This window comes from Cyprinodon tularosa, unplaced genomic scaffold (genome assembly GCF_016077235.1).
Source record: "Cyprinodon tularosa strain WSP-4 unplaced genomic scaffold, ASM1607723v1 ctg333, whole genome shotgun sequence".
Taxonomy (NCBI): domain Eukaryota; kingdom Metazoa; phylum Chordata; class Actinopteri; order Cyprinodontiformes; family Cyprinodontidae; genus Cyprinodon; species Cyprinodon tularosa.
Genome location: NW_024039045.1, coordinates 1,069,422 through 1,083,210, shown reverse-complemented (window position 1 = coordinate 1,083,210; position 13,789 = coordinate 1,069,422). Strand labels below are relative to the sequence as shown.

General features: G+C 38.7%; 1 protein-coding gene across 1 annotated transcript in view; it reads left to right on the top strand.

The window, feature by feature from the left end:
• The window catches only part of gnas (GNAS complex locus), a 43,320-nt gene extending 29,531 nt beyond the window's left edge, over positions 1–13,789 (top strand). Inside the window, exons 7-13 of the mRNA XM_038294038.1 lie at positions 7,357–7,411; positions 8,396–8,469; positions 8,654–8,712; positions 8,791–8,911; positions 9,050–9,180; positions 11,735–11,802; positions 11,905–13,789. Of these exons, the coding sequence (XP_038149966.1) occupies positions 7,357–7,411; positions 8,396–8,469; positions 8,654–8,712; positions 8,791–8,911; positions 9,050–9,180; positions 11,735–11,802; positions 11,905–12,051 (655 nt within the window). The 3' untranslated portion in view covers positions 12,052–13,789. The remainder of the gene's footprint in view (positions 1–7,356; positions 7,412–8,395; positions 8,470–8,653; positions 8,713–8,790; positions 8,912–9,049; positions 9,181–11,734; positions 11,803–11,904) is intronic.

Sequence of the window (13,789 nt, the reverse complement as noted above, 5' to 3'; positions counted from 1 at the left end):
AGCAGAAATCTAGTTTTTATGTTTTACTGATCTGGACTCCCAAAAAGAAGTGCTGAACCCTTAACTTGTTTTAAATCAAAATTAAAACATGGAGTAACCTCTAAATATTAAAGTTCTGTGTAAAATTTTGTTCTTATCAATCATTTTTTTATGTAATGTTACTTTATTTAAAAAAAAAAAATTTGTTTTGTTCTTTTTATGTACAGCACTTTGAATGGTCTTTCTACTGAAATCTGCTCTGTGCATAAACAAGTTTTGCCTTCAAACTGTGGCACCAATAACTGTTGACACTACTGCAGTATATAAATTAAAATGTAAAATCCTTTTAACATGCAGAGATTAAAAAAAAAAAAAAAAAAAAAAAGGAAACTTCACAGTTTTAACTGATGACTCAACATAAAGATTCTCAAGGTTTTAATTTACAGAAACAAAAATGTATTTTCTTTTTTTACAAAATATTGGCGGTGCAGAAAATTGATTCTTGATTTTTGGCATCTTTCCGTATCCAATAGCTTTAAGGTTCATCCTTAAGTCATTTATCACTGAAATACAACCTGAATGAATATTAATAATTAAAGAAAGTCTAAAGTTCGATAAAGGTATCTTCAAGTTAAGCTATTCTAAAGAAAAGGAGAGGACTTTATAATTCTGGTTTGTCACATATAAGTTCAGCCTGCCTGCCTCACCTGGACTGGATTGTTTGCTTTTTTAGGTCTTTATTACTGATGGATTTTACTACAAATGATTTAAATATATGAAGCTCTGACACAAGTGTGATCAAGTTTTTTTTCTAATGTTTAGATGTTTCTTCCAGTTATCAGACATGATCTGAAGTAACGGGTATTTTCCAAGCCCTTCTACAAAGTATAGATACGCTTGGGAGGAGATGAAGGGACAGGACTGCACACAGTTGCTCTAATTGTTTCTGTGTCTGTTTTGCTGTAATTAGCTTCACGAAATTAAATTGATTATGAAGATGAATTATCATAAGATGCTAAAAATATATTCGATAAAATGTAAGAAATTATTAAAAGATGTCAGATTATGAGAATTTAATAAGTCAGAATAACTCAGATTGACCTCCTACTGGTATCTCATATTTAATGGAGTTATCAGCACATGTTTGCTTTGAGGTTAAAAAAAAGAAAAAGAAAAAAAAAAAGAAATACATTTCTAAAAACAAATTTGTCAGATATATCAGATATGAATGGTTCCGTGTTTGCACGGAACTGCCTCCTGTTGATCTCAAAGCCGTATTTTCAGAAAAGACAAACAACAAAAGTGGCTGGAAAATTAGGAATTCGGGACATGGCTGCAGCCTGTCGACAGGAAAGATGACGGAGGAATTTGTTGTGGTTTTCTATATATACATACAGCCATGGGTACTTGTTGATGGCATTAAAATTATTTCTAAGAGCATTAAAAATCATTAAATCAGAGTCACTCATTCCTGTATAAACTATAAACCCTGTAACATATGAGGGTTTTTTACTATTCCGAAAATAAATGTCTTCCTACCCCACAAACTTTTCATCACTCATGTCAAACTTCCGTGTTTTTCATTAGGATTTGAAATGACCCTCAGAACTTCATAATGATGATGATGATTTTAAATAGAAGGCGTTGCAACCAGATGGTTAGTTACTGAAGATTTTGATTAGATGTGTTTCTTATAGCTCAAGACTCTCAGGCACTTTAGTAATAGATTTCTATTAGGGGCAATGTTTTATTGCCCACATCGACAATCATGCTCATCTAACTGTCGAATATCCACAGCTGTCTGTAAACTATTGATTTAGTGATTTTTAAATGATTCTTTTAGAATAGTGGTTTGCAGAGATTGCTTGCTCACTTTAACCCAACTCAGCCGTTTTGATTTTAACGACTAATCTAATCACGGAGACCAGACTCCCTGTGCTGACTCACTACTTCAGTCGGTTACCGTAAAGAGAGTAAAATTATCCCATTTAATGTGAGAGTGAGTCAAGTTGTGACGCATCTTGGAATCAATTACTGTGGCTAATCTTGAGCTAAATAAACGGCGGATTAAAAAACCTGAAATAACTTGGTCTGTCATAAAGCTGCTGTGAGTTATTGCTGCACCTTCATTTTTCTGAGCTTAAACCTAAGATCGTATTTCATAAATTTATTTTCTCTAACAGCTGTAGAGGCTTGATGCATCTCAGAGGAATCTGAGTTTTGTATTTTCTTTGTCTTACCATAGAAATACTTCAAGTGAACCAAAATAGACTTTCTTTCTATTTTATAAGCTAGTTATGAAAGGTTCTGTAATTTGCTGTTCCTCTCTGAGCTTTTGACCAGTGTCAAATCCTATGTTGGGACAGCTGTGACCCTGCTTTGCACAGTTAGTGGTGTGCCGTGTCGCTCTTTATTTTTTTTACATGGAGCTTAAAGATCATTAGTAGTATCTAATGGAAACTTTATTAAAAGTCAAATTTCTGGATCACGACTAATCCCATGTATGCTGACAGCAGAACAAAACAGTCATCCATGTTTCTGGAGCAGAAGGAGCTTGATACGTGATTCAACTGACTACAAATGTAAATCTGGAGGTGTTAAAAAACAGGATGGGTTAAATACAAAAGACAAGTTCGGTTTTAATCTATAGTTGCAATGTAAACAGGGGCTGATTTACCCATAATCCATTCCAGGCCAACCACTTCCCTTCAGTTTTCACCTAATATCTGGAATCTCTTTGTGTGTAATTTAATCTGACGATGGGACCAGATGTCCTGCCAAGGCCTCAGAGGTTAGTTGGAGAACATTAAGAACAAACTGCTTGATAAAGACCAAGAAACATAAAAGGCGAACAACAACTGTGTTACAGTTAAAATCAGAGTTATACAATGTTATTAAAAAATGTCAGAAAAAAATGGTTTATTATTCAGAAATATCAACACTGGGAAACTACAAAGACCTAAGCTTTCATCTAAAGCAACAGGCTGGGGAGGGGGGACATTAGTCAGAGAAGCAGCTAGAAGGCTTTTTGTTTCCTCTAGAGCAGCAGGAGGCAAAATCCTTAAACAGACATTTACTTCAGCTTGAAATAATGAATCGGATTAATGAACTATTAAAATAGTTATTAAGTAGTTAGATAATTGACAAGCCATTGAGAAGAGTATACAGACATTTGGTTAAAAAAATAAACAAATCTGAGCAAAAATGGGGTTCAAGCTGTATAAAAATGTCTAAGAAAAACAAACAATGCTTTTAAGATGAAAATTCATGGTCGGTAAAAATGCTCTGAATGGAAAATACATTTTAATAAATTTCCTTGCTGCTGATTATTTCCCTTTAGTTGTTCAGCAATGGAAATCTGATTCTCCTGATGTAGCAGAGTGGTATAACGGCAGCAGATTTTTTTGTTTTGAAGCAAACATGGCTGAGACTGAGTCATCCACAGATAAGAGGATGTTTCCCAGAGGGGGGGCGGTGTTTAAGAAGGATACCTTTGCTGCTGAGTTCAAGACCCCCAGCTTACCACCTCAACTGCCTCTTAGAGGCGATAAATTCATCTTCACTTTAAGATGCATCATATTCCTGCATTATACCACATAAAAATAAGAATTTTATTGGAATAAATTCCCCCATGCCTCCCCCCTCATGAGATAGTACAGTCCTTAGTTTTGTTCCCTCCCATTTTTCAAAAACACAAACTGATCCCCATCCTGCTCTTATTTTCCTGTTGCTCCTCCTCCACCTTCAGTCTCTTCATTCGTCTGTCTTTTTTTTCTGGAGCAGCACCAGCAGCATGAGATTGGGAGCTGATAGACTATTAATAGCTCCTGTAGTTGGGTCTCCATGGGTATAGCGCTGCAAGCCAGGGTGGCAGGGAGCTATTTTTTAAATCTGCTCCATATTGTCAGTCAAAGACAACTGAAATTTCATTCTGCCTTTCCTCCTACCACAGCCCTTTTTCCAAAATCCATATTTTTCATTTATTTACCGTCCTTATCCAATGCTGCAGAAGCTCCTGTATCGGAACCCATGATCAACCTAACAGAAGTTGGATTCAGTCAGGAGCACACGGATATTAGCCGAGCAAATTGATTGCTTACCTCTTAAAGTTTCTTTTAAAACAACATTAATACTGTAAAAGGCGACTTGAAACACTGAAAGGTTTGCAGAACCAAAATCGATCAAATGAACTAGACTGGTTCAAGCCTCCACGCCTTCTTTGCCGTCATGTTCAGCTGACCCTAAGGATGACTTCTGACTATTTATTACTGTTTTACCATATTTTCCAGACTATAAGCTGCTACTTTTTCCCACCCTTTGAACCATGTAGCTTAGGTAAAGATGCAGCATTTCTGTGTAGTTTTCTTTAATGGCCAGAGGGTGAAAGTTAAAGTTGGAAACAAAAGGGGAGTGTCACTACCCGATCCGCACTGGAAGCACAATCCGTATCATCGGCTCATTTGTGTATGTGCAAGCAGATATTTATCCAGGTCGTCATAAATGAAATGATCATGGTACTAAAAGTACTTCTATCCTTAAATCACTAAAGAACGCTAATGCTAATCTTTAAAACATTTTTTATTACTGTTCTGAGAAAATTTGATGCTTTTTAAATTTTCTATGTTAAACTGCCTTTCTGACTTCGTCGGACATGCTCAGAGTAGTCCGGCAAAATATGATTGAACCATGTTTATCTGCATTTTAGTTGTTTCTTTCTTTAGGTTAAGCACTATATAACATAAGGTTAACATGAAAGGAAAAAAGAAAACTCAAAAAGATTAGATTTATATTTAAACCCAAAGCCAAAAAAGTAATCTCCCGGTTATACCGTAGGATCTAATTTCCAGCAGAGAGAAGTGATATAACACTTACAGGTTTGGTGGGGACACTTCAGTAGATATCAGCCGCTTATAGCTCGTTGTGGCTTATACGTGTACATTTCCAGTTTTTAAAGAAAACTTTGTGGGTGTGGCTTATAGTGGTTGTGCTCTATAGTCCAGAAAATACTGTATTAATTTAGATTAAATGACTAATCCAGAACACAAGTGTGACATATGTTTTTTGTCAGGCCAAACGACTGACCAACAGTGACATCTACTAAATGGCATCTAATACACGTCACTGTCTGGATTTCCTTCACCTTATAATCCACCTGCTTCCCTTAAACACAAAAAACTTAAAAGATAACATACATGCCATTAAAAAAATTGGAGTTAACTAAATTTTGATCAGAATCATGATCGTGGGCCATAAATAACAAATATCCTTTAAATCTCTAGATTTTTATCAAAAACAGCCTGAAATGTAGTTTTTAACAGGTGTGTTTTTTTTTTTTTTTACATTTTTTCCCCATGTAATTCATCCAAATACATACAATTAAGAGTATTTGAAAGACTTTATCAAAGTTGAAATTCTAAAGGGATTTTAAAACAAAGTAGTACATATACTTAAAGCCTGTTTTTTGGTAGGATGTTGGACAAAAAGCTGTAGACCAAAAAAGTGTAGCAGTCACAGAGATTCAACAGTTTAACTTCAGACATTTTAAAGACTTTCATTAAAAAAAATACAATGAAATGGATATCCCAAGCAGTGTTGGGAAAGTTCTCTTTCTACGTGAACTAGTTCAAAGTTCAGTTCACGCATTTTAAAATGAACTAGTTCAGTTCATAGTTCACAATTCCAAAAAACGAACTAGTTCATAGTTTTTTTTTTTTTTTTCATATATTGCTCAATTACACCATAGCCTACTGTAGAACCACAGACGGCAATTATTTTATCAGTTGTAACTCTGAAACTGTGCGTCAGATTTCCTCTTCATATCCAGTTTTGAATCCTTATCCAACCAGGGTTTACATTAGCATTGAGGGGACAGCATTTCCCCATTGTTGCTTTAATGCTCTGTTGCTGTCCATTCACTTCACACTAGTAGCAGCTGCAGCTTTCACCCCTACAGTATATTCTCAAAAACATCAGGAAAAATGTGCTGCTTGAATTGTCTTTTTTATGAGTAGTTATTAAAAGAAAAATAGGAAAGTAGTCTTTAAGGTGCAAATGTTTTTTTTTTTATTTTAATATTTTTTTCCATTTGAAATTCCATTTCAATACATACTAAAAAGGAATCCTGGAAAATTATACCAGGCAGGTTTAACAAACAAGTTACATGGATAGTAAAACCCTCAAGAACAGGGGTCTTCTATGTTTTCCAGACCAAGGACCCCCAAACTGATGGCGAGATGGAGCGGGGACCCCCTAACTATATATATTGTATGAAATTGTGTCCTATAGTCACTCTATTACAGATGGAGTAATGTAAAGAAATTAATTTCTCCCTGGGATTATTAAAGTTTTTCTGATTCTGATTCCTGGTTGTTGTGAAGGAAACGGTGCCCAGCTTGAAAGAGCTCCTGTGTGTCGCTGAATGTGTGTATTGATGACTGAAAGACATCTTCTGCCTCCATTTATCTGTTTACTACAGTGTGTTGATTTCATGTTAATGAGTATTTAAAGACATTTCAATTAGTGGGGGAAAAAAATGCAGGGGGGGAATATAAAAATATCAACTAACCATGCAGACCCTCATGCAGTACCTCCGTAGACCCCCTAGGGGTCGCGGATCCCCTGTTGAAGACCTCCGCTCAAGAAGATTTTACTAACACAAACTGAGGGACCAGGCTGAGGTAGGAATTTAAGGTTACTGAAGTGCGGATTTTTTTTACTGAAAGCCGGCGGGCAAACTTGTTGCCATCATCCTCACCGACCACCTGGTCATAAACCTGTTTTAAGTCGCCTCCGTGCTGCTTTGGCTTCCACGCTGCATTTTGTTTTGATGACGCACGCGGCTGTAGGCTACGACGCTGGTAGCTGCTGTTGCCAGATTGGGTGTTTTTCCAGCTACATATTAAGGCCTGTTTACGGTGTGATTTAGCTGGGGTTTCGCCTGGAGGGCTTTATAGAAATCTGGCAACCTATTGAACGGAGTTGAACTGAGAGAGCGTGCCGTTCACAGACACCAGAATGAACGAGTTCACAATAACGTTCATCAGGCAATAATGCAGTACGTTCAGTTCACGTTCGCCCAAAATATGAACGAGTTCATGAACTTTCGTTCAATGAACGCGTTCAGGCACAACACTGATCCCAAGTATATTGCCTACCTTACATAAAGATTAACTGCAGTTTTCATCAATGCATAAATGACACTATAAGATATAGTCATTTTCAAATATCTAAAATCAAATCATGCAGAATTATTTACCCCAGGATTAAGATAAATTTCATCTCATGATCTGCCATATTTTCATGTCTAAACATTTGAGCTTGAAGTTAAGTCAGAACATGCTTTCTCAGTATAAATAAATTTGTTTTTTCTGTTTTCAGCTTTCTGGACAAGATCGACATTGTGAAACAGAGTGATTATTCCCCAACGGATCAGGTGGGTTAATATTTACACTTCCAGGGATTCCAAGCTAGGGCAGCTATCTAACTTAAATCTGTCAGTTTAGTCAAATTATATAGCACCATTCAACAAATCACTTCTTATGGTAAGTTGTAAAAGAAGCAGATCAGCCCAATCATAAAGACAGATTGACATTCAGTTTGGTCTGTGTTAAAATACACAGCTGTCATGGTAGGTTTATAGTGATAAAAAATTAAAAAACATTACTGTTATGAACCAGTAATCGGTGAGAAAGTTGGTTACATGAGATTAAGTTTGCACCAATCGCCTGTAATAAGTGTCCATGAACCGACATTGGAATCAAAGGAATCGTTTTTGACAGGAAGGAACCATCCAGGTTTGTCAAACTCAAGTCCTCAAGGCCAGGTAGGCCTGGTCCAAGACCCCTGAATCAGATTTCCTTCAAGGAGTGTTAAAGCATCTCAAAGCTGCATGACAGCACGCCCCACAGACTGGTGTTTGACAGACTGTCTGTGGGACCGAGTGTGGGTAGGAGAAGCAAAATAGTGGTTCTGGCCTTGAAGAACTTTCTATGTTCAAGAAAAAGCAAACATGAAAACATTGCATCTTGTTCACATAGAGATATAAACAGAGGCAGCGGGCCTGGTGTAACTTCTACTGAAATGGGAAATGGATGAACATCTAGTGTGAGAGCAAAGTGCTCTGTTAGGAACATAAGGGAACAATCAGAAAATGATTAAGGGTTCCTTGTAGATAATTTTTTTGTTAGAATATATTTTTGTACAACATTAAAAGGCGGTTTAAAGTTCCATAAAAGTGCTGTTGTCTGTTTTTATTGTAGTTTTTGTTAACTTCCTGTTTATTGCTTTGGGCACCATAGTTTTTTTACAAATCAGTCAATAAAGTCAGTTTATGTATCATTTGGGCTAAAAAAAAAAACAAATTCCAGTGTTTAGGTTAACATCCCTTACAGATTTTGGTTTGTTTTTTTTTTTTCAGGATTTGCTTCGGTGCCGAGTTTTGACTTCAGGGATCTTTGAAACGAGATTCCAAGTAGACAAAGTCAATTTCCAGTAAGTAAAAGTATATGTAGCTCTGGGTTTGTTTTGTAATGAAGCTTTGTTAGATTACAACAGTGAACATCGGGACATAAACACAGAAAATAATCAACCAATAAACACTAAGACAGCCTTCTCCACTTGGTGGCAGTGTTGCACCTGTTTTTAAAGCCCAGATGTTCTTGTTTGATCCTCACAGCATGTTTGATGTTGGAGGTCAGAGAGATGAACGCAGGAAATGGATTCAGTGCTTTAATGGTAAACTTTTCTCCCTTCTCTCAGCTTTATTTTCTCCGTGCTGGTGTGTGATTGTGACCGTTGGTTTGCTCTCCACAGATGTGACGGCCATCATCTTTGTGGTGGCCAGTAGCAGCTACAACATGGTGATCAGAGAGGACAATCAGACCAACCGATTACAGGAGGCCCTCAACCTCTTCAAGAACATCTGGAACAACAGGTAGAGATGGTTGGCACCAGCACATCTGTACCCACTGCGGACTTTAGAGAAATGAGACAAAGATCACAAGCTGTCACAGGACAGCTGTTTGACCTTAGTATTTTTCTCTAGATAATAATTTTGCGTCTTTGGTTTCAGGTGGCTGCGGACCATTTCTGTCATTTTGTTCCTAAATAAACAAGACCTGCTGGCAGAGAAAGTTCTAGCAGGGAAATCTAAAATTGAGGAATACTTCCCTGAATTTGCTCGCTACACCACACCTGATGATGGTAAGTGGTCAGATATCTGAATCTCTGAGATCACCTGTGTTATTTTTGTGTGTAGATTTTTATCTAGGTGCGTTCCTTTGATTTGTTAGATCAGAGCATCGGTTTTCCAACTCCTCATTTTATTTTTTACGTTACTGACATAATAAACAGATCAATACAAACTTACTGATAATCGTCAAGTCATTACTTTGTTACTTTGGCACCTAAATTCTCCAAGATCAGGCTTTTTAAACTGGCTCCAATTTAGATGCTAAAGCATTGACATTCAACAGATATCAGATTATGCTCTGTACCTTAAATAACATACAGTTGGGTTTAGATTTCAAAGGTTCATTATTAAAGTTGGTATGGTTGCCAAAGAGTTAAAAGGCGCAGAACAAGAAACAATTAAAACAAGTACCTGAATTTCTTGCTCTGTTTCTTGACAGGAAAGTTTTTCAAACTGTCAGGAGAAAAAAAGTGAATTTGGATTTGGGAATGTAAAAGATTTTGCATGAAAGAAAATGCATAGAAGTTTAGTTTGGAGCTTAAAGATATTGTGGAGGATTTTGTCAGATTTTTTAAATGACCCACCCTCTTCAAAAAAAAAAAAAAATGCACATGCATACTCTACCCGCTCCCGAGACGGAACGCCTATTAAACGTGTGCGAGAGCATGCACAAGGCCATCTCTCCTCGTGCACTCTTTGTTTTAAAGGCATACTATACAACATTTTCAGTTAATTAATGTGTTCCATAACGTTTTGGATGATTAAATGAGTAATTTCAGGTCGAACAAAGTTTTTCTAGGCCGCCCTGGTGGTCTGTAGGGGAAATACCGTACTTGCAATTGCAGGAGCCCTCGGCCCGCACCCACAGGCTCAGAAGTCTCGTGCATCGCGAGAGTCGGTCTTGCTTTACGGCGGGAACTTGGCTAACTACAATCTTTGTTATTTAGACACATGCATAACAAATAATGTATGAAAACATGCTAAATTTTCAAACTCGAAAATTGGAACAAATAGTCACTTACCGCAGTAGACATGGTGATTCTTGCGTTCGCCTGTCTGCTAAGCTCAAAACAGCTTGACGCAAAAACCAGGAGAACAGCTGAGCATATTTACGACAGTGCACTATCACTTTCGCCCTCTGGGGGGATTCTCGCTGGAAAATCAATACCGGTTGCATAGTATACCTTTAAAGTTGCTGTTTGCATCACTCATACAAGCTTACTTTACAAAAGAAGATTTGCAATTTTTCCACTATGTCAGACTCGCCACCGGTAAGTGAAAATTGGGATGAGCACGTAGGACGGCCTTACGTAAACATATCACCAGAATGACTGACAATTAGGAGGACCACTTATTTTGAGCATCCACCCTGAAAAGAAAATCCTCCATTATACCTTTAACATTAATGTTTACTACAGTTCAGATACGTTCAAACCAAACCCAAATTTCACAGCTGGAGAGAAGGATTCTCATGTTATTTCTATGAGAGGGCGGATCTTGAGCGAAGCAAAGCGGAGTGAAGCTGTCAAGGCGAAGGTGGCAAATTTAGTTGAAGGTGGCGACTTTTGATTTCTGTCTCGCCTGCAAATGAAGTAGAAAAATCGGAAATTTTGTTTACATTTATCTCACGAAATCCAGTCAGGGACCGGATCTTAGACAGGCCTTTTTTTTTTTTTTTTTTTTAAAGATGTAGATAATATTTGTTTACAAAGGCTGAAGCGGGAATGCTCTTAAGAAGATTGAAGGCAGCTTTTAAAAAAAAAACAGTTTTAATTTTGCTCTTTTTAGGGCTTTTTTGTCATCTTACTTCCTGAGCAGTCAGATGCCTTCTGTCCCCACTTCCACCGGTGTCTTCGCTGATCCTTATCGGCACTCCTTTCATCTCCCAAAGTTAGCCTCTGGAACCTAGTTCCAGCCAGTCGTAGCTTCTCTTAACTCTGCCTCCCTGGCCAGCGTCTCTGATATACCACTGTTCTACTCCAGGCAGTCGTAATCTCTACTCCATCTTCAGTTTTCTGTCTTCCCAGTGGACTCATTGGTCTGCCGCTGTGCTCCTCTGTTCCTCCACAGTTAGCTACTAAAGCTAGTCCCAGCCAGCTGCAGTCTTTCCCCACAGGTGATGTTTCCCCAGCGGGCTTCTCCACTGTGGTTCCATAGTTCCATTGCGTGACACAGCATACAGCCTGCTCCGGGTTCCGTTTTTTCTTTACCAGTGTTCTTGCACGGATTTCCCGCTGCTCCTGTTTGAGCTTCAGAATGCTGTCTCACCTTACCTCTGTTGTCTGGGTGATTCGTCCCCCTATGCGGGACAGTAGGGCCCTGAACCAGGTCACGGATAGGCAGAAGTACCCCTGAAAGGGACCCTAGATAACTTTCGCCGGCCAGGTGAATTTCAAGGCGAGCAAAAGCAGACAAACCAGGCACCATTTTTGCAAGTTTCACTTTCTATATGAACAAACATGTAGCGTGAAACAAAGCAGATATTCTTCCTTTAACAACCTGTTTCACATACCCCCAAAGCTTCGTCATTCCTTAGATAATCTGTTTTATCTCTTGGTCTGACAGCGACACCGGAACCTGGAGAGAATCCTCGTGTTACAAGAGCAAAGTACTTCATTAGAGACGAGTTCTTGGTAAGTTCATCGAGTTTAGAAGCCACCACAAAGATGATGGCCGTCACATCTGTGGAGAGCAAAGAATCCCTCAACTTTGTTTTCTTCCTGTTCTTTCTACAGAGGATCAGCACAGCAAGCGCAGATGGGAGGCACTACTGTTACCCTCACTTCACCTGCGCTGTCGACACGGAAAACATCCGCAGGGTCTTCAACGACTGTCGAGACATCATCCAGCGGATGCACCTGCGGCAGTACGAGCTGTTGTGATGGGACTTCCTCTAAAAAAAAAAAAAAGACTACAGAAAAAGATGCTGAACACTGGGTCTCTGAACTCCCCTCTTCCACGGATGTGTGCTAGTGCCTGCAGCAAAGAAAAGGCCAAAGTACACACACTTACACACATCCTAAACCCAGAGCTACCCCTGATGCAACGTCCCCATGTGATGAGGGATTTGATGAAGGGGTTTCTGTGAATGAAAAGAGAATGAAAATAAAGACTTGAGATCTCCACCTTCAGCCATATTCCAAGCTCCTCACCTTTCTGACATCAAGTATTGTCCTCCATCACCCATCTGACAGCGGCCCAGGCCTGACTGAGTTTCCCAGCTTAGAGATTTTGTTACATTTGTGTTGATGAAAAAAACCAAGAGAGCTAAAAACAGAGAACTGTTGACTTACTGCAAAAAGACAAATGTGTCACCATAGATGAGCAGAACACTGTATCTAAATAAATAAGGAGAATGACAGAATAAAAACAACCAACACACAAGTACTGTGCTCAGGATCTGACTTGAACCATCTACATCAAACCTTCTGGTCACTCAGACGTCTTTGAGTCCAGCGCATGGAGTCTGCTCTCTGCCACGAACAGCGGGATCCTCCCATCCGCCTTCAGGCTGCTCAGCTTGTTGAGGTCCCAGCTGATTTATCATCAGAGAGACTTTGACGGATCGAGTTCAGACTAGCGGACCTTTGTGGGGTGTTGATGGGTGGGTTGTTGGTGAAGTGGCTGCATTGACTCCTGAGCTGTTAAGCCACCCAACTCTGCCTCATCCGACGGCAGTGGAGCCAAACTAAGGAAAATGTATTCAGTAAAAAAAAAAAATCTAAAAATGCCAACTTTTGTGGAATCAAAGACCAGACTGCGTCATCCAGTAGTAGAGTACCGTATAAATTAACAAGAACTCATCCTGTTTTACTGTCTCCACAGCTGTTTTTTTTTCTGTGTAGACTTTGTGCCATTGTGCCCTGTGTGCCCATTATTGCTGTTTTGCTTACTCTCCATCCTCACTCCCTTCCAACCACACCTTTATTTCTTGCTCTCTGCCTCCTCCCATCAGCATCCTCAGCTATGTGTTTTTGTTTCAAACGAGAATGAGATGTTAAAACCCAGAACTTTAGAGAAACAGACACCAACCAGAATCCCTCCCTTTTTTCTTCTTTATGTATCTGTGTGGTTCAGCAACCCTCCCTCCCTCCCATCATTCCTCCCTTGACCTCCTGCTGCTTTGTCTGTATGTCTTTACTTTACTGCTGAACTATTATTCTTGTACAGACTGTAAAATGTAGTATTTTGTACTTTATTGAAGAAAAAAAAGAATTAACTTTTAGAAGATCCCTGTGCCTTGATCACGACTGTACGTGTGTAATGAGCTAAAGTGGGTGTCATACTGCGCTGTATAGCTTGGCCAATCCTCCTGACTCCTCACCATCCTCCCTAACTTCCTCTCTGTCCATGTTTTCCCTTCTCAGAGATGATGGGGGGAAAAACCACCTGTAGCTTTTTTTGTTTTCTTTTTTTTCCCTCCTTCACTCCTTCCCACCCTACCCCTTTTCTCTCGTTATGATTTCAATGTCTATTTTTGGATCCATATACCCCAAAAAGATAGATATAAGAAATGTATATGGGTTTAAAAAAAGTATTTTATTAGAATCAAATGAACCTTGACAAATTGTACACTTGATAGTGTGCGTATTGCTATAACTTAAATCCTTTCAACTGAAA